The sequence below is a fragment of the Salmo salar genome, chromosome ssa09 (genome assembly GCF_905237065.1).
Source record: "Salmo salar chromosome ssa09, Ssal_v3.1, whole genome shotgun sequence".
NCBI classification, from domain to species: Eukaryota; Metazoa; Chordata; class Actinopteri; order Salmoniformes; family Salmonidae; genus Salmo; species Salmo salar.
Window position 1 is genome coordinate 33,319,532 of NC_059450.1, and position 21,071 is coordinate 33,340,602.

The 21,071-nt window shown below is 43.1% G+C and overlaps 1 protein-coding gene across 1 annotated transcript in view; it reads left to right on the forward strand.

Annotated features, from left to right (window-relative positions):
* Positions 1 to 21,071, forward strand: part of LOC106611238 (AT-rich interactive domain-containing protein 4A) — a 61,391-nt gene that overhangs the window by 6,111 nt on the left and 34,209 nt on the right. Inside the window, 7 exon segments of the mRNA XM_014211236.2 lie at positions 4,760 to 4,850; positions 6,702 to 6,781; positions 6,903 to 7,000; positions 10,795 to 10,927; positions 20,018 to 20,097; positions 20,308 to 20,384; positions 20,534 to 20,685. Of these exon segments, the coding sequence (XP_014066711.2) occupies positions 4,760 to 4,850; positions 6,702 to 6,781; positions 6,903 to 7,000; positions 10,795 to 10,927; positions 20,018 to 20,097; positions 20,308 to 20,384; positions 20,534 to 20,685 (711 nt within the window).

A 21,071-nucleotide genomic window follows, 5' to 3' on the forward strand; every position in this document is an offset into this window, starting at 1 on the left:
GGTATTGTCGACGTGAAGTTCATGTATATTGCCTGACTGCAATGGTCATGTGACTACTGCCCTGGCAAATTACACTGATCACCTGTTTTTCCAACACCTGTAAGCATCAATGGTAGTGCAGTTTTTTTGTGTGTGTGTGTGTGCTCTGATTTTTAATGCCAGAGTGCTAAACATTCAAAGTTGCCTTAAGATTTAAAATGGCCTCAGTTTTCTGTCATGATCTATTGTTTGCCCTGTGTGGTTCCCTTTTTTACTGTATGAACACGTGTCATGGGCTTTCACTTTACCCAGGCATGTTACTTTATTTCTTTAGAGAAGAATTGATTTCAGATGCAATATTCAGAAATCGCTCCACCATTTTCCTGGTTGCTAAAATTCAAATAATTTGCCTTATGTAGAGAATCATTGCACCAATAGGTGCCGGAGGGGATGGCTGCCGTTTTATGGGCTCCTAACCAACTGTGCTATTTAAAAGGAGAAAAAAAATACATTTAGCATTGTTTGTAACTCATTCTGTACATAATGTTGCTGCTACCTTCTCTTATGACTGAAAAGAGCTTCTTCTGGACATCAGAACAGCGATTTGCTCACCTCAAACTTGACAAATATTTTTCCTTAATGTCTGACGAGAAGGATGTACTGCTTTGTCGAGACAAGGCCCAAATCTCAATCATCCACGTGAAGATAAGATGGAGAAAAGGGGGGAGGAGGGTGGGGTGCCTTGTAAGAATTTGCAGACGAATTGGTAAATCACCACTACCGTCCGTATTATTGACCAACATGCAATCATTGGAAAACAAACTGGACGATCTAAGACTATACAACCACCGGGACATTAACTGTAATATCTTGTTTCACTGAGACGTAGTTAAACGAGGACAAGGATAATATAGAGCTGGTTGGCTTCTACATGCATCGGCACGAAAGTGTAGCTACGTCTGGTAAAACGAGGGGCGTGTTTGTATATTTGTCAATAACTGCTGGTGCGCAATGTCTAATATTAAGTCTGGTGGTTTTGCTCGCCTGATGTAGAATACCTCATAAGCTGTAGATCGCACCAAGAGTTCTCATCTATATTATTCGTAGCAGTCTTTACCGCCGCAAAGCGACGCTGGCACTAATACAGCTCGTTGAGTGCGGTCTAAGGCCATAAGCAAACAATAAAATATCATCCAGAAGCGGTGCTCCTAGTGGCCGGGGACTTTAATGCAGGCAAACTTAAATCCCTTTCTACCTCATTTCTACCAGCATATCACATGTGCAACCAGAGGCACAAAAAATAACTCTAGACCACCTTTACTCCACACACAGAGACATGTACAGAGCTCTCCCTCGCCCTCCATTTGGCAAATCTGACCATAATTCTATCCTCCTGCTTACAAGCAAAAACTGAAGCAGGAAGTACCAGTGACTCGCTCAATACGGAAGTGGTCAGATGATGTTGATGCTACGCTACAGGACTGTCTTGCTAGCACAGACTGGAATATGTTCCGGGATTCATCCAATGACATTGAGTACACCACCTCAGTCACCGGCTTCATCAATAAGTGCATCGACAATGTTGTCCCCATAGTTACGTGTGTGTGTGTGTGTGTGTGTGTGTGTGTGTGTGTATGTGTATATATATATATATATCTCCCAACCAGAATCCATAGATTACAGACATCCCCACCGAGCTAAAGGCTAGAGCTGCCGCTTTCAAAGAGCGGGAGACTAATCCGGACGCTTATAAGAAATCCTACTATTCCCTCAGATGAACCATCAAACAGGCAAAGCGTCAATACAAGACTAAGATTGAATCCTACTACACCGGCTCTGACACTCATCAGATGTGGCAGGGCTTAAACTATTACCCACTACTACACTGCCCTTTCCCACCTGTGAGAATACTGTTCATTGACCACAGCTCAGCGTTCAACACCATAGTGCCCACAAAGCTCATCTCTAAGCTAAGGACCCTGGAACTAAACACCTACCTCTGCAACTGGATCCTGGACTTTATGATGGGCCACCCCAAGGTGGTAAGGGTAGGCAACAACACATCTGCCACGCTGATCCTCAACACAGGCCCCTCGGGGTGCGTGCTTAGTCCTGTACTTGCACGACTCCAATACCATCAAGTTTGCTGTCGACACAACAGTGGTAGGCTTGATCACCGACAACGATGAGACAGCCTATAGGAAGGAGGTCAGAGACCTGGCAGTGTGGTGCCAGGACAACAACTTATCCCTCAATGTGATAAAGACAAAGGAGCTGATCATGGACTATAGGAAAAGGAGGGCCGAACAGGCCCCCATTAAACTCGACGGGCTGTAGTGGAGCGGGCCCGTACGCTCAACCAGTACATCACTGGGGCCAATCTTCCTGCCATTGAGGACCTAATATACTAGGCGTTGTCTGAGGAAAGCCCATAAAATTGTTAGACTCCAGTCACCCGTCATAGACTGTTCTCTCTGCTACCGCACGGCAGCGGTACCGGAACGCCAAGTCTAGGTCCAAGCTTAACAGCTTCTACCTCAAGCCATAAGACTGCTGAACAATTAATCAAATGGCCACCCGGACTATTTACATTGACCCCCCCCACCCCCTTGTTTTTACACTGCTGCTACCCGCTGTTTAATATCTATGCATAGTCACTTTACAAATTACCTCTACTAACCTGTAACCCACACATTGACTCAGTACTGGTACCCCCTGTAATTTTCTTGTGTTTTTTATAATTTTTTACTAGAGTTTATTTGGGAAATTATTTCTTGAACTGCATTGTTGGTTAAGAGCTTCTAAGCAAGCATTTCACGTTAAGGTCTACACCTGTTGTATTCGGCACATGTGACATATATAATTTGATCATCTTAAACCACTGAAATATACACTGCTCAAAAAAATAAAGGGAACACTTAAACAACACAATGTAACTCCAAGTCAATCACACTTCTGTGAAATCAAACTGTCCACTTAGGAAGCAACACTGATTGACAATAAATTTCACATGCTGTTGTGCAAATGGAATAGACAACAGGTGGAAATTATAGGCAATTAGCAATACACCCCCAATAAAGGAGTGGTTCTGCAGGTGGGGACCACAGACCACTTCTCAGTTCCTATGCTTCCTGGCTGATGTTTTGGTCACTTTTGAATGCTGGCGGTGCTTTCACCCTAGTGGTAGCATGAGACGGAGTCTACAACCCACACAAGTGGCTCAGGTAGTGCAGCTCATCCAGGATGGCACATCACTGCGAGCTGTGGCAAGAAGGTTTGCTGTGTCTGTCAGCGTAGTGTCCAGAGCATGGAGGCGCTACCAGGAGACAGGCCAGTACATCAGGAGACGTGGAGGAGGCCGTAGGAGGGCAACAACCCAGCAGCAGGATCGCTACCTCCGCCTTTGTGCAAGGAGGAGCAGGAGAAGCACTGCCAGAGCCCTGCAAAATGACCTCCAGCAGGCCACAAATGTGCATGTGTCTGCTCAAACGGTCAGAAACAGACTCCATGAGGGTGGTATGAGGGCCCGACGTCCACAGGTGGGGGTTGTGCTTACAGCCCAACACCGTGCAGGACGTTTGGCATTTGCCAGAGAACACCAAGATTGGCAAATTCGCCACTGGCGCCCTGTGCTCTTCACAGATGAAAGCAGGTTCACACTGAGCACGTGACAGATGTGACAGAGTCTGGAGACGCCGTGGAGAACGTTCTGCTGCCTGTAACATCCTCCACCATGACCGGTTTGGCGGTGGGTCAGTCATGGTGTGGGGTGGCATTTCTTTGGGGGGCCGCACAGCCCTCCATGTGCTCGCCAGAGGTAGCCTGACTGCCATTAGGTACCGAGATGAGATCCTCAGACCCCTTGTGAGACCATATGCTGGTGCGGTTGGCCCTGGGTTCCTCCTAATGCAAGACAATGCGAGACCTCATGTAGCTGGAGTGTGTCAGCAGTTCCTGCAAGAGGAAGGCATTGATGCTATGGACTGGCCCGCCCGTTCCCCAGACCTGAATCCAATTGAGCACGTCTGGGACATCATGTCTCGCTCCATCCACCAATGCCACGTTGCACCACAGACTGTCCAGGAGTTGGCGGATGCTTTAGTCCAGGTCTGGGAGGAGATCCCTCAGGAGACTATCCGCCACCTCATCAGGAGCATGCCCAGGCGTTGTAGGGAGGTCATACAGGCACGTGGAGGCCACACACACTACTGAGCCTCATTTTGACTTGTTTTAAGGACATTACATCAAAGTTGGATCAGCCTGTAGTGTGGTTTTCCACTTTAATTTTGAGTGTGACTCCAAATCCAGACCTCCATGGGTTGATAAATTGGATTTCCATTGATTATTTTTGTGTGATTTTGTTGTCAGCACATTGAACTATGTAAAGAAAAAAGTATTTAATAAGATTATTTCTTTCATTCAGATCTAGGATGTGTTGTTTAAGTGTTACCTTTATTTTTTTGAGCAGTATATTTTCCATAACTGAAAATATCGTGTTTTGAGCTGGTGTATAAAACTGAAAGTAAAAAAGACAAAAAAAACGAACTTAAGAACGGCAAGCAAATAAATAACGCACATAGAACAGATCTACCGCTTCTTAGACTTGCTGTCAATGAGAGTAACAGATCTACAACTCAAATTTCTATGTGAATTTGGTGGGTCGCCCAAAAAGTTACATATTGCAGCTTTTACTGTTGCCATTTTGAGTTATTTTTAAAATGGGAGTGTAAGAGCAGCTCATATGAGGTGTCTGTCTCATCTCCCTGGCATCTTTTTGCAGGTGGGCTCCACAGTGGAGGTGAAGAGTGCAGAGGGGATCTGCAGTGAGGCAACCATCAACAAACTCACAGACGCCAGTTGGTATACAGTGGGTAAGTTCATTTAACAACACTTAAACTAGTTTACAAGAAGTCCTGCTCCTGTTATCACCTGATAATGGTAGACTACATAGGTCTTTGTTGTTTGGTTGCTTTTTGACTATTCTGTCATAACTGACTTGGTCAATGGTACTGAACTCAGCAACAAAAAAAGAAACGTCCTCTCACTGTCAACTGCGTTTATTTTCAGCAAACTTAATATGTGTAAATACTTGTGTAAACATAACAAGATTCAAGAACTGAGAAACACAAACAGAACAAGTTCCACAGACGTGACTAAGCAGGTAGCCTAGTGGTTACTAAAGGGGGGGGTCAAAATCTAAAGTAACAGTCAGTATCTGGTGTGGCCAACAGCTGCTTTAAGTACTGCAGTGCATCTCCTCATGGACTGCACCAGATTTGCCAGTTTTGGTTGTGAGATGTTACCCCACTCTTCCACCAAGGCACCTGCAAGTTCCTGGACTTTTCTGGGGGGGAAATGGGAATGGCCCTAGCCCTCACCCTCCGATCCAACAGGTCCCAGACGTGTTCAATGGGATTGAGATCCGGGCTCTTCGCTGGCCATGGCTGAACACTGACATTCCTGTCTTGCAGGAAATCATGCTCAGAACGAGCAGTATGGCTGGTGGCATTGTCATGTCAGGATGAGCCTGCAGGATGGGTACCACATGAGGGAGGAGGATGTCTTCCCTGTAACGCACAGCGTTGAGATTGCCTGCAATGACAACAAGCTCAGTCCGATGATGCTGTGACACAGCGCCCCAGACCATGACGGATCCTCCACCTCCAAATCGATCCCGCTCCAGAGTACGGGCCTCGTGTAACGCTCATTCCTTCGATGAGAAACGTGAATCCGACCATCACCCCTGGTGAGACAAAACCGCGACCGTCAGTGAAGAGCACTTTTTGCCATTCCTGTCTGGTCCAGCGACGGTGGGTTTGTGCTTGTAGGCGACGTTGTTGCCGGTGATTTCTGGTGAGAACCTGTCTTACAACAGGCCTACAAGCTCTGTCTAGATTCTCTCCGCCTATTGTGGGCAGTCTGAGCACTGATGGAGGGATTGTGCGTTCCTGGTGTAACTCGGGCAGTTGTTGTTGCCATCCTGTACCTGTCCCGCAGGTGTGATGTTCAGATGTACCGATCCTGTGCAGGTGTTGTTACACGTGGTGTGCCACTGCGAGGACGATCAGCTGTCCGTTCTGTCTCCCTGTAGCGCTGTCTTAGGTGTCTCACAGTACGGACATTGCAATTTATTGCCTGCAGTCCTCATGCCTCCTTGCTGCATGCCACGTTCACGCTGATGAGCAGGGACCCTGGGCATCTTTCTTTTGGTGTTTTTCAGAGTCAGTAGAAAGGCCTTTTTAGTGTCCTACGTTTTAATAACTGTGACCTTAATTGCCTACCGTCTGTAAGCTGTTAGTGTCTTAACGACCGTTCCACAGGTGCATGTTCATTAATAGTTTATGGTTCATTAAACAAGCATGGGAAACAGTGAGGATCTGTGAAGTTATTTGGATTTTTACGAATTATCTTTGTAAGACAGCTTCCTGAAAAAGGACGTTTCTTTTTTGCTGAGTTTGTCTATGATCCTTGGGAGCAGTATACTTTGGTGTTAGTGTTTTAAAATAAATACTAACACCAATCTTGGTGGCAGGTAGCCTACTGGTTAAGAGCGTTGGGCCAGTAACCGAAAGGTTGCCGGTTCAAATCCCTGAGCCGAGTTGTTGAAAACTCAGTCAAAGTGCCCTTGAACATGGCACTTAACCCTAATTGCTCCTGTAAGTTTTTCTGGATAAATATCAAATGTAAACATTACAAGGGAACTGCTTCCCACTGTATTCCAGTGTTTGACGATGGGGATGAGAAGACACTCCGCAGGACGTCTCTGTGTCTTAAGGGCGAGAGACATTTTGCTGAGAGCGAGGTAAGAGGACTGGTCTGACTGTATTCTTGGACATTTCATTTGGTCTCTCCGTTATGTTGCTCTTTGATACGTTGATTAAGATTCGTCCTTTCGCTTCCTCTCCATCTCTGTTGTTATCTAGACGTTGGACCAACTACCCCTGACCAACCCGGAGCACTTTGGCACCCCCGTCATCGGGAAGAAGGGAAACCGCGGAGGAAGGAGGTCATCTCAGGCTCAGTAAATTGACCCTTTCACTTTACCTCTTATTTTAATCCTAACCTTTACCCCATTCCCACCCTTCTAAGTTAACCTTTTAAAGCAAAACTCCACTCAAAAACAACCTTTTGGTTTATTTTATGTCAAGTTTTCAAGTTATTTGACTTTCAAGAAGCAACATGTCACTTGCCACATCATGTGATGCGTTTTGCTTCATGCACATCCAATATCTTGAAAACATGACTGCTGACGTGAAACATTTTAGAACTGTATCAACAGTAGACTAATGGGGGGAAAATGACCCCAAAAGTTTGAGTGGTGTTTTTTTTTTTTAAGCTGTCCTGCAGTGGGCCATATGGTACCACTGTGTTCTTTCTTTGGATACGGTTTGATGACATAACCTGCACTACCGCTTACATTTCCCAGTAAGATTTTAATCCGCAAACATGCTTCTGTAGATGCTCTGTTGTATACAGTGGGGGGAAAAAGTATTTGATCCCCTGCTGATTTTGTACGTTTGCCCACTGATAAAGAAAGGATCATTTTAATGGTAGGTTTATTTGAACAGTGAGAGACAGAATAACAACAAAAATATCCAGAAAAACGCATGTCAAAAATGTTATATTGATTTGCATTTTAATGAGGGAAATAAGTATTTGACCCCCTCTCAATCAGAAAGATTTCTGGCTCCTAGGTGTCTTTTATACAGGTAACGAGCTGAGATTAGGAGCACACTCTTAAAGGGAGTGCTCCTAACCGCAGCTTGTTACTTGTATAAAAGACACCTGTCCAAAGAAGCAATCAATCGATCAGATTCCAAGCTGTCCACCATGGCCAAGACCAAAGAGCTCTCCAAGGATATCAGGGACAAGATTGTAGACCTACACAAGGCTGGAATGGGCTACAAGACCATGGCCAAACAGCTTGGTGAGTAGTTGACAACATTTGGTGCGATTATTCGCAAATGGAAGAAAAACTAACGAACTGTCAGTATCCCTCGGCCTGGGGCTCCATGCAAGATCTCACCTTGTGGAGTTGCAATGATCATGAGAACGGTGAGGAATCAGCCCAGAACTACATGGGAGGATCTTGTCAATGATCTCAAGGCAGCTGGGACCATAGTCACCAAGAAAACAATTGGTAACACACTACGCCGTGAAGGACTGAAATCCTGCAGCGCCCGCAAGGTCCCCCTGCTCAAGAAAGCACATATACATGCCCGTCTGAAGTTTGCCAATGAACATCTGAATGATTCAGAGGACAACTGGGTGAAAGTGTTGTGGTCAGATGAGACCAAAATGGAGCTCTTTGGCATCAACTCAACTCGCCGTGTTTGGAGGAGGAGGAGGAATGCTGCCTATGTCCCCAAGAACACCATCCCCACCGTCAAACATGGGGGTGGAAACATTATGCTTTGGGGGTGTTTTTCTGCTAAGGGGACAGGACAACTTCACCACATCAAAGGGACGATGTATGGGGCCATGTACCGTCAAATCTTGGGTGAGAACCTCAGCCAGGGCATTGAAAATGGGTCGTGTATGGGTATTCCAGCATGACTGACCCAAAACACACGGCCAAGGCAACAAAGGAGTGGCTCAAGAAGAAGCACATAAAGGTCCTGGAGTGGCCTAGTCAGTCTCCAGACCTTAATCCCATAGAAAATCTGTGGAGGGAGCTGAAGGTTCGAGTTGCCAAACGTCAGCCTCGAAACCTTAATGACTTGGAGAAGATCTGCAAAGAGGAGTGGGACAAAATCCCTCCTGAGATGTGTGAAAACCTGGTGGCCAACTACAAGAAACGTCTGACCTCTGTGATTGCCAACAAGGGTTTTGCCACCAAGTACTAAGTCATGTTTTGCAGAGGGGTCAAATACTTATTTCCCTCATTAAAATACAAATCATTTTTGACATGTGTTTTTCTGGATTTTTTGTTGTTATTCTGTCTCTCACTGTTCAAATAAACCTACCATTAAAATTATAGACTGCTCATTTCTTTGTCAGTGGGCAAACGTACAAAATCAGCAGGGGATCAAATACTTTTTCCCCCCCACTGTACATTCAAACATGGTCATTATACACATTTTCAGACCCCTTCCCCTTTTCCACATTTTGTTATGTTACAGCCTTTTTCTAGAATTGATTTAAAAATAGAAAAAAAACATCTCAGCAATCTACACACAATACCCCATAATGACAAAGCAAACAATTACAAAATATACTGCAATACCTTATTTACGTAAGTATTCAGACCCTTTCTAATGAGACTTGAAATTGGGCCCAGGTACATCCTGTTTCCATTGATAATCCTTGATGTTTCTACAACTTGATTGGAGTCCACCTGTGGTAAATTCAATTGATTGGACGTGTTGAAAAGACACACACCTGTCTATGTACGGTCCCACAGCTGACAGTGCATGTCAGAGCAAAAACCAAGCCATGAGGTCAAAGGAATTGTCCTTAGAGCTCAGGGACAGGATTTTGTCGGGGCACCAATCTGGGGAAGGGTACCAAAAAATGTCTGCAGCATTGAAGGTCCCCAAGAACACAGTGGACTCCATCCTTCTTAAATTGAAAAACTTTTGGACCACCAAGACTCTTCCAAGAGCTTGCCGCCCGGCAAAACTGAGCAATTTGGGGACACCCATTGACATTCTTGGTCAGGGAGGTGACCAGGAACCCGATGGTCACTCTGACTGAGCTCCAGAGTTCCTCTGTGGAGATGGGAGAACCTTCCAGAAGGACAACCATCTCTGCAGCACTCCACCAATCAGGCCTTTATTGTAGTGTCCAGACGGAAGCCACTCCTCAGTAAAAGGCTCATGACAGCCCGTTTGGAGTTTGCCAAAATGTACCTAAAGGACTCTCACCATGAGAAACAAGATTATCTGATCTGATGAAACCAAGATCAAACTCTTTGGCCTGAATGCCAAGCATCACGTCTCGTAGAAACCTGGCACTGTCTCTACGGTGAAGCAGTGGTGGCAGCATCATGCTATGGGTATGTTTTTCAGCAGCAGAGACTGGGAGACTAGTCATTATTTAGGTGAAGATGAACGGCGCAAAGTACAGAGATCTTTGATGAAAACCTGCTCCAGAGCGCTCAGGACCTCAGACTGGGGTAAAGGTTCACTTTACAACAGGACAATGACCCTAATGACCCACACAGGAGTGGCTTCGGGACAAGTCTATGAATGTTATTGAGTGGTCCAGCCAAAGCCCGGACTTGAACCCTATTGAACATCTCTTGAGAGACCTGAAAATAGCTGTGCAGTGACGCTCCCCATCCAACCTGACAGAGATTGTGACTTTCTACAGAGAAGAATAGTTTTAACTCCCCAAGTAAAGGTGTCAAGCTTGTAGCGTCATACTCAAGGCTATAATTGCTGCCAAAGGTGATTTAACAAAGTAAAGGGTCTAAATACTTATGTTAATGTGATATTTCAGTTTATTTTGAATAAACTTGCAAAATTTCTAAAAACCTGTCTTTGCTTTGTTATAATGGGATATTGTGTGTAGATTGAGAATGGTTTTTAAATCAATTTTAGAATGAGGCTGTAACGTAACACTGTGGAAAAAGTCGATCTCTGAGTCCTTTTCTCACGCACGGTATACAACGACATAGTTAGATACCTGGGCATGTTCACATTACCAATTATGATCAAGTTGAACAAAATGTGACTGTATAATGACATTTGTAACTGGCTCCAATATTGGCCTTTATGTTTGATAGTGTTGAGCTTCTATAGAGCTCTGTAGAAGCTTTTGACTGAGATGAAAGATTCTGTTCCGACGTTGTCCCCTTGTTCAACCCCTCAGTGCGAACGATGACAAGGAGTCGTCGTCCAGTGATGACGACAGTGAGGACAGGAGGAGGCTAAATGACAACCTGCTGGGTAAAGTGGCCAGTATTCAGACTGGGACAGACCGGACATCCTGGTACCTGGCCCTGGTAAGTCACATCATGCACAGACCCCAGCCCCACACACACACACTGTTGGGGTGTGTGTCTCTCTCGCTCTCTCTCTCGCTCTCTCGCTCTCTCTCTCTCGCGCTCTCTCGGTGTCTCGCTCGCGCTCTCGCTCGCTCTGTCTCGCTCTCTCGCTCGCTCTGTCTCGCTCTCTCGCTCGCTCTGTCTCTCGCTCTCGCTCGCTCTGTCTCTCGCTCTCGCTCGCTCTGTCTCTCGCTCTCGCTCGCTCTGTCTCTCGCTCGCTCTGTCTCTCGCTCTCGCTCGCTCTGTCTCTCGCTCTCGCTCGCTCTGTCTCTCGCTCTCGAAAATGAATCTATAACTAAATAACGGTCATCTTCACCATTACATCAGTACTACAACTAGTATCATCATTACTGCTATCATTACCATTACCACCCATACCACTACTATTTGGAATGATAAACAACAATAATAATAGTAATAATAAGTAAGTTACTGCTTACAATGCAGATATTATTCAGTGTCCCTCAGGCTATGGCAGGAAAATACATATTTGGCTGCAAGAGGAGCCATTGCTCCTTCGCCCATAAGTATTTTTTGTTTTTCCTCTGGGTTTAATAAGTTCAAATTTGGAATAAATGTAGTCATTTCTGTGAATAAGGAATCTCTTTTGTGAGGAATATTTATCACAGTAAAGGAGAAAGTGCATCTCTGTCTCTACCTCCCCTGTCGTGCAGTGACCACATACACGCTCCTCAATCGGTGGTCACTCAGCCTGTACTTGGTAAGGATCTGTCTCTGCTTTGTATCTCTGACAGAGTAGAGATAATCAGCCAATTCATAATCTCTGTTTAGGGTCAGATAGCAATTTAGTCGGCTTTGGGATTTTGTTTCGTTTTTCAATGTTGTAAATATGAGTCCTTTGATTGGTTCATGATTTTGTTTATTTGAATTCTTTCTTTTGAAGCAGTGCTGGTGTCAGCTTGGTTGGTGAGGTCCAACACCAGCTGACTGAGAGGGCTCGTTTCTGGGCTCAGCTCTTGGGTTTGAAGTGCTTTAAATTGCAGACTTGAATTTAGATGTAGCCAAAAAATTTATGATCTTTTCTGTATTTTCATTATTACTGGAAAGCTGCCCAATTCTGCCCTACATGCATTAGTTGGTGTATTTCTCTGGACTTGTAGGATTTTCCGACAGAATTCTGCATGTAGGGCTTCAATTGGATGTTTGTCGCACATTTTAAAGTCCAGTTTATTGAGTGGCCCCCAAACCTCACTTCTGTAAAGAGCTATTGGTAGGATTACACTGTCAAATATTTTGGTCCAAATTCTAATTGGGATGTTGATTTTGAATAATTTCATTTTTATTGCATACAATGATCTGCGGGCTTTTTCTTTGAGTGCATTCACTGCCATATTAAAGTTTCCTGATGCAGAAATGGTCAGACCAAGGTAGGTGTAATTTTTAGTGTGTTCAATGATGGTGTTGTTCAAGGTGAATTTATATTTGTGTTTCTGACATCTGGTTTTCTTTTGGAAAATCATGATTTTCGTTTTTGGGAAATTTACTGGCAGGGCCCAATTATGGCAATATTGCTCTAGAATATTCATGTTCTGTTGAAGACCTTCTTTGGTTGGTGATAGAAGTACCAAGTCATCAGCATATAGCAGGTATTTCACCTCTGTGTCAAATAGTATGAGTCCTGGGGCTGGAGAATGGTCCAACATGTCTGCTAATTCATTGATATAAATGTTGAAAAGGTTTGGACTCAAACTGCAGCCTTGTCTCACACCTCAACATTGTGAAAATAATAATTTTCTTTGGTTTTTGATTTTTATTGCACATTTGTTTTCTGTGTACATACATTTTATTAAGTCATACACCTTACCACCAAGCCCACTTTGGAGAATTTTGTAGAATAGCCCTTCGTGTCAAATGGAATCAAATGCTTTTTTAAAGTCAATAAAGCAAGCAAAGATTTTGCCCTCTTTTTTTTTGGTGGACGTGTTTATTAATTAGGTGTGTGTGTGTGTGTGTATATGGTCAGTAGTGCGACGGTTAGGGAGAAAGCCAATTTGACATTTGCTTATTACATTTTTTTCTTGAAGAAAGGTTTGAATTCTTGATTTCAAAATGCTTCAGAAAACCTTTCCCAAGTTACTGTTTATGCAAATTCCCCTGTAATTATTGGGGTCTGGTTTGTCTCCACTTTTGTGGATAGGGGTGATGAGCCCCTGGTTCCAGACATCAGGGAAGCAGCCAGAAGTTAAAACCATGTTGAACAATTTAAGCACAGCATTTTGCAACTCAGGTGTGCTGTTTTTCAGCATTTCATTTCTGATGTTGTCTAGACCACAAGCCTTCTTTGATTTAATAGATTTGAGCTTTTCATTTAGTTCTTGTTGGGTTATTGGGTAATCTAATGGATTTTGGTTGTTTTAATGACTGATTCGAGGATGTTCAATTTTTCTTTCATTTCTAATTGGTTCTGTTGTAAGTCTTTTTGTGTGTTTTTGTATAGATTTATCAAAATAAGTTTTCCAAATTCCTACATCTTGTATGGCTAATTCTTGTGGCTTTGTTGTGCTTAAATTGTTCCACATGTCCCAGAACTGATTTTGGTCAATTGCGTTTTCAATTTCATCAAGTGTCTTGTTGGTATAATTCAATTTCTTGCGTTTCAGTGTTTCTTTATACTGTTTCAAAGTATTCATATCGTAGCTCTGGGTTGTTTTGCTGCTAATGTTTTTCGTTTGACATTTGTCTTAGATGTGTTATTGTTTTACATTCATTATCAAACCATTTATCAGAAACATTTTGTTTTTTGTTTCTGATGTTGCATTTCTTTGGTTTTCTCAAATTTGCTTTCGATGCTGCTTTTTGGAATATGCAGTTGATGTTTTGATTAGCCGAATTGACACCAACTTTATTGTTTTGGTATTGTAAGTTATTGAAAAACTGTATAGAGTTCATCATTTCATTTGAGTTCAACGTTTCAATAATCTCTCTGCACTGTTTGGAGCCCATCTGTATGATTGGTTTATGTTGTAGAGTTTATTGGGCAGTTTTTTTGAATGAGTATTGCCGGTTAATTTCTTCAGAAACACGTTGATCTGACTGTGATCTGACAATGGTGTCTGTGGTCGGACAGTGAATGCACTAATGGAGGAGGGGTCAATGTCAGTGATGGCATAATCGACTACACTTGTCCCAAGAGCTGAGCAGTAAGTAAACCGACCTAAAGAGTCCCCTCTGATTCTACCATTAAGCATGTACAGGCCTAAGGCTCGACAGAGATTCACTAACTCCTTCCCATTTTTGTTCAGTATTTGGTCAGGACTGTTTCTATTATTTACAATAGGGCTACTGTACAAGGAGGGGTGTCCAAATATGTGGTGGTTACCTCCCGCATCAGTGTAGTCCGGCTCAGAACCTGTTCTTGCATTGAAATCTCCACAAAGAAGCACTTTACCCTCTGCCTGAATTGTAATGATTTCTGTGTGGAGATTGTCGAAAAACTGATCATCATAATATGGTGAATCTGAAGGAGGAGCATAAGCTGCACATATGTATACTTTGTCACAGTAGATTGTACCTTTGTTAAGTTTTAGCCAAATGTGACTGATACCCTTTTTCATTTCATTCAGTGCTAAGTCCTGCTTATGCCAAATGATGATTCCACCTGAGTCTCGGCCCCTTTTAACATTTTTATGTTTGATGGTAGTAAACTTTCTCTATAGCCTGAGGGACACTGAGTATCTATGTCTTCACGACACCATGTTTCCAGTAGGATTATGATGTCCTGTCCCTTGATGTTTTTAATCCATTCTGGATTTGTTGTTTTATAACCAAAATGTGAAGAGCATAGGCCCTGGATATTCCAAGAACTGATAGTTAATGATCTCATTTATAATAAGTGATATTCACTGGTTTGAGTAAAGTACATTGAAAAATGTACTCTCTCTCTCTTTCAAATCGCTTTATTGGCATGAGGTAACAATGTACATGTTGCCAAAGCTTGTTTTGGATATTTACAATATAAAAATCGGAATAAAAATTGTCAACGGGACAACAATAACCAAGGTTCAAAATAACCATACATTCAACAATAACAAGAAGCATACAGTAGAGTACATGTGCAGGTTGATTGGTCTGTCAGACACTGTCCCTCAACTTATGGCAGGCAGAAATGTAGTGCGCTGCCAACCCACAGCTCTCTGGGTCCTCCCCCAACAGGACAGGTAGCCTATCCTCATCAGAGAGGTCTTTGAAACCTTGAATAAGGGTTTCAAATTTCGGAAAATGAAACTCATTGTTTTATATTTTTTACGTTTTGTCAGGAAATGCAGCTCCGTCTCAGGTTCTGCTGTTGTGCAGTGGTTGCACAGCCTTTCCTCTACAGGGAGCCAGGTTTTCCTGTGTCTACCCTTCTCAATGGCAAGGCCTGTGCTCACTGAGCCTGCACTTTGTCAAGGTTTTTCGAAGGTTTTGATCAGTAACCATGGTCAAATATTTAGCCACGGTGTGCTGTTGATTTAGGGCCAGATAGCACTGCATTTTGCTTTGTGCTTGTGTTTCCCGATAAGCAATGTAGTTTTGTTTTGACTTGTTGTAATATGTTTTATTCTGATTGATTGGATGTTCTGGTCCTAAGGCTTCAGTGTGTTAGTACAACAGGTTTGTGAACTCAGCACCAGGACCAGCTGGATGAGGGGACTATTTTCTTTGCTCAGCTCTTGGCATTGCAGGGCTTGGTAATGATATGAGAGGGGGTCACTGTATTTTAGATGTTTCCAAAACTTAATTGCTTTTTAAAACGTTTTTATTATTAGTTGATATTGGCCATATTCTGCCCTGCATGCGTGGTTTGTAGTTTTCCTCTGGACATGTAGGAGAATCTTACAGAACTCTGCATGCAGGGTTTCAATGGGGTGTTTGTCCCATTTGGTGAAATCTTGTTTTGCAAGTGGACCCCACACCTCGCTGCCATAAAGTGCAATTGGTTCAATGACACATTCAATTAGTTTTAGCCAAATTTTAATAGGTATTTCAATTTGAATTAGTTTTTTAATGGCGTAGAATGCCCTGCGTGCTTTCTCTCTCAGTTCATTCACTGCCTCATTTAAGGTGTCCAGTTGAGCTTATTTTTAAACCTAAGTAATTGTAGTGTGTATAGTACTCTATATATTTTGTGCCAATTGAGAACTTTGGTCTAATTCCCTGAGATCTGGATCTTCTCTGGAAAATCATTATTTGAGTCTTTAGGTCCAGGTCCAGGCTCTGCTTTAGGTCCAGGTCCAGGCTCTGCTGTAGGCCATGTGCTGTGGGTGACATCAGGCATAGGTCATCTGCAAAGAGTAGGTATTTAACTTTTGAATTGTGGAGACTAACACCAGGGGCTGAGGATTTTTCTAGAATAGTGGCCAATTCGTTAATGTAAATATTGAAGAGTGCAGGGCTAAGATTGCAACCCTGGCAAAGGCCCTGCCCCTGGTTAAAGAATTCTGTTATTTTCTTACCAATTTGAATGCTGCACGTATTGCCAGTATACATTGATTTAATTATGTCATATGTTTTACCCCCTACACCACTTTCAATAACTTTGTAGAACAGTCCTGTATGCCAAATAGAATCAAATGCTTTTTGGAAGTCGATAAAGCAAGCGTATATTTTGGTATTATTTTGGTGGACATGTTTATCTATCAGGGTGTGTAGGGTGTAAATATGATCAGTTGTGCGATGTTTTGGTATAAATCCAATTTGGCTTTTACTCAAGACATTGTGCTTATTAATTAAGGAAGTTTAGAACTCTTACATTGATAATACTACAGAAAACCTTCCCTAGGTTACTGTTCACACATTCCTCTGTAATTGTTAGGGTCAAATTTGTCTCCTTTCTTAAAGATTGGGGTTTTGAGTCCTTGATTCCAGATGTCAGGGAAATAACCTACACTCAGGATCAAATTAAGCAGTTTTAATATAGCCAATTGAAATTTTGCACTAGTGAGTTTGAGCATCTCATTTAGGATGCCATCAGGTCCGCATGCTTTTTTAAATTTGAGAGTCTGAAGTTTTGTATCAAATGTATTTATATAGCCCTTCTTACATCAGCTGATATCTCAAAGTGCTGTACAGAAACCAAGCCTAAAACCCCAAACAGCAAGCAATGCCGGTGTAGAAGGACGGTGGCTAGGAAAAACTCCCTAGAAAGGCCAAAACCTAGGAAGAAACCTAGAGAGGAACCAGGCTATGAGGGGTGGCCAGTCCTCTTCTGGCTGTGCCGGGTGGAGATTATAACAGAACATGGCCAAGATGTTCAAATGTTCATAAATGACCAGCATGGTCAAATAATAATAATCACAGTAGTTGTCGAGGGTGCAACAAGTCAGCACCTCAAGAGTAAATGTCAGTTGGCTTTTCATAGCCGATCATTGAGAGTATCTCTACCGCTCCTGCTGTCTCTAGAGACTTGAAAACAGCAGGTCTGGGACAGGTAGCACGTCCGGTGAACAGGTCAGGGTTCTATAGCCGCAGGCAGAACAGTTGAAACTGGAGCAGCAGCACGGCCAGGTGGACTGGGGACAGCAAGGAGTCATCATGTCAGGTAGTCCTGAGGCATGGTCCTAGGGTCCTAGGGCTCAGGTCCTCCGAGAGAGAGAGAGAATTAGAGAGAGCATACTTACATTCACACAGGACACCGGATAAGACAGGAGAAATACTCCAGATATAACAGACTGACCCTAGCCCCCCGACACACAAACTACTGCAGCATAAATACTGGAGGCTGAGACAGGAGGGGTCAGGAGACACTGTGGCCCCATCCGATGATACCCCCGGACAGGGCCAAACGGGAAGGATATAACCCCACCCACTTTGCCAAAGCTCAGCCCCCACACCACTAGAGGGACAGGAAGACCACGTCAGTGACTCAACCCACTCAAGTGACGCACCCCTCCTAGGGACGGCATGGAAGAACACCAATAAGCCAGTGACTCAGCCCCTGTAATAGGGTTAGAGGCAGAGAATCCCAGTGGAGAGAGGGGAACCGGCCTGGCAGAGACAGCAAGGGCGGTTTGTTGCTCCAGAGCCTTTCCGTTCACCTTCACACTCCTGGGCCAGACTACACTCAATCATAGGACCCACTGAAGAGATGAGTCTTCAGTAAAGACTTAAAGGTTGAGACCGAGTCTGCATCTCTCACATGGGTAGGCAGACCATTCCATAAAAATGGAGCTCTATAGGAGAAAGCCCTGCCTCCAGCTGTTTGCTTAGAAATTCTAGGGACAATTAGGAGGCCTGCGTCTTGTGACCGTAGTGTACGGTCACAAGAGCTCCTGGTCAGTAATTATTCCAATGGATTTTGATTGTCCTTTTATAGCTTTTTCTAATCCATTCAACTTCTCATGAATTTGGCGTTCTGCGTTTGTGTCAATTTGAACGGTGTTGTAGAGTGTTTTGAAATGGGTTGTCCATATTGCACCATTTTTGTATCGCTAATTCCTCTTATTTCGATTTAAAAAAAAAAGTTTTTTCCAATTTTGCCAGAAGTTGTTTGTTTATGGACTCCTCAATTAGTGTCAGCTGTTTGCTGTTGTACTGTGCTTTTTTGGTTCTGAGTGTACGTTTATAGAGTTTTAAAATCTCACAGTAGTGAAGGTGAAATTCACCATTATTTGGGTCTCTGTGCTTTTGTTTGGATAGTGTTCTTATAATTTTACAATCTGCATCAAACCAGTTGTCATCTAATCTTTTTTGTTTTGTTTATCAATTTCAATTGTGCTTCTTTTGCCGTTTGCCTGAATATATTGTTGATGTTTTTTACTGCTAGATTGATGCCTTCTTTACTGTGAGTGAATGTGGTATCCAGAAAGTTATCTAAGAGTGTTTGGATATTTTGGTTACAGGTTGCTTTATGGTATTCTTCTGTGCTGTTTTGGGCCCGTCTGTATGAATTTCTGATGTTGTACAGCTTACTGGGCTGTGAATGTGTGGTTGTTTCCATGTCTGTTCTTTTGAGGAACAACGTAATTTGGCTGTGATCAGACAGAGGTGTTAGTGGCTTGACAGTGAATGAGCTGAGAGAGAAAGGGTCCATGTCTGTAATCATATAGTCTACTGTACTGTGGCCAAGAGGTGAGCAGTAGGTGACTCTCCCCAAAGAGTCCCCCTGTAACCTACCATTGACAAAGTACAGACCCAGGCTTCTACAAAGCTGCAAAAGATCCCTTCTGTTTTTGTTGATGGTGCTGTCACTGTTGTTTCTATGGGGGAGATGAAGACAGTTAGAAACAGTATGGCCTGTAATAAAGCTGTCCCCTTGTGTGGTCGTTAGATCAGGTAGTGTTCCTGTGCGCGCATTTGTGTCCCCACAGATGAGCACATTTCCCTGGGCCTGGAAATGGCACGTCTCTTCCTCAAGGGTCTCTTCCTTTCTCTCTCTCTCTGCCTGCCGGTCTCTTTCTCTCTCCCTCTTTCGCTCTCTCTGCCGGTCTCTCTTTTTTTCCTTAACTTTTTTACATTTCCAGCACAGATTCGCAGGACACTCTTAAAGATGTACACACAAATTAACTATCATGAAGTGCCGATAAACCCCATTGTAATCTTTAAAAAATATATATTTTTGATCCCATTAAGGTGTGCCATGGTTCAAAAAAGGTTGGAAACTACTGGTTTATACAACCACTTGAAAAATGGAACCCATTGTGAAACTAAAAGCAAATTGATAATAACCCTCCTTGGCCTTTTGGTTCTTCTAGTATGACTCCTCTTTGATATTAGGACTGGGTGATAAAGACAATATATTATATTTCTCATATTTGACTTTGTTTTATGTTCTTAATACAACTTATGAGTAGTGCATGACCCTAGAATGGTGGTAACATGAATTCTAAGTGATTTTAATGATTCTCTATTCTGATGGTTTTGTTCTCAACCAAACTGTGAAGAAACTGACAGTGACGTTGTCCAATTTGTTGAACTTCTGATTTATTGAGCACTGTATAAAAATACCTTCAGAGATGGTACGTTGCTCCATACCGGTATTTACAATATATCGTCCAGCACTATTTGCAATTGCGCCTAATTTTCCCTTTCTTTATTGGTTCTGTCTAGGTGATATCACCCAGCTGCAATGATGACCTGACAGTCAAGAAAGACCAATGTTTAGTGAGATCATTTGCAGACTCCAAATTGTAAGCATTGTTCATCCTACTCTTGTGTCGTAGAGTTAAGGAAATTCTGGTTAGTTTACAAACATTGTCTTGTTTGATATTTGCCCCGTCATACATTTTCTAGCCAAGGGCAATGTAAATATGCATGTCTTTTTGCTATTGTCGTATTCTCATAATTGGTGACATTGTAGCTGAATGCATGTGCATTTAAATGTTTTATTTTTTTTTCAGTCGCACTGTGGCAAGAAAGGAGATCCATGAAGTGAACATGGACAGCATCTCTAAAGCTGAATTCTCGTTGAGGAACGGTAAGGATGGCTCATCTAGGGAGCTCAACACTCAATTCCAGTTAGTTCAAGAACTGAATGGGCATTCCTATGGAGAAATGTCTTGTCCAAGTCAACTGAATTGACATAAAATTGACCTGTAACTCTTGACATCATCTGGCTATTCCCAGGGTTGGACGAGGCAGTGCATTTCCTCAAAACCAAGGTGGTCCCTGACAGTTGGAAGATGGACATGAGCGAGATCTTAGAATCCTCCAGCAGTGATGAGGAGGACAAGGAAGGAAAGGATAGTGAGGAGGAGGAGGAGAAGGAGGATGACGAGGTAAGAAGAACATGGTTCTGTTTCCTACAAGTAAACCACTTTCCTTTTGAGGTGCTGACTAGACCAGTACCTTGCCACATTCAGAAATTAGAATTTATTAGTTTTGACAAAGCATTAGTTCAACTGTTTGACTGTATACTGAAGTGTAATGTTCTAACAGTGGCCATCATAACCTGCTTGTGACGTTTGGGCTTGGAGGTTATAATAGGTACTACTTCATGGAGAGAAAAAAGGAAGATCTTATTTTACAGTGATAAGGTTCAAAACAAGATCCGTCTCATTGAGTAGTGTAAACCCAGCTGTTGTATTGCACACTGTAGTGACCTCACCTGCCTGGTCTGTCAATGAAGTTGGCTTGCACCATACCATCATTGCGTTCCCACCCT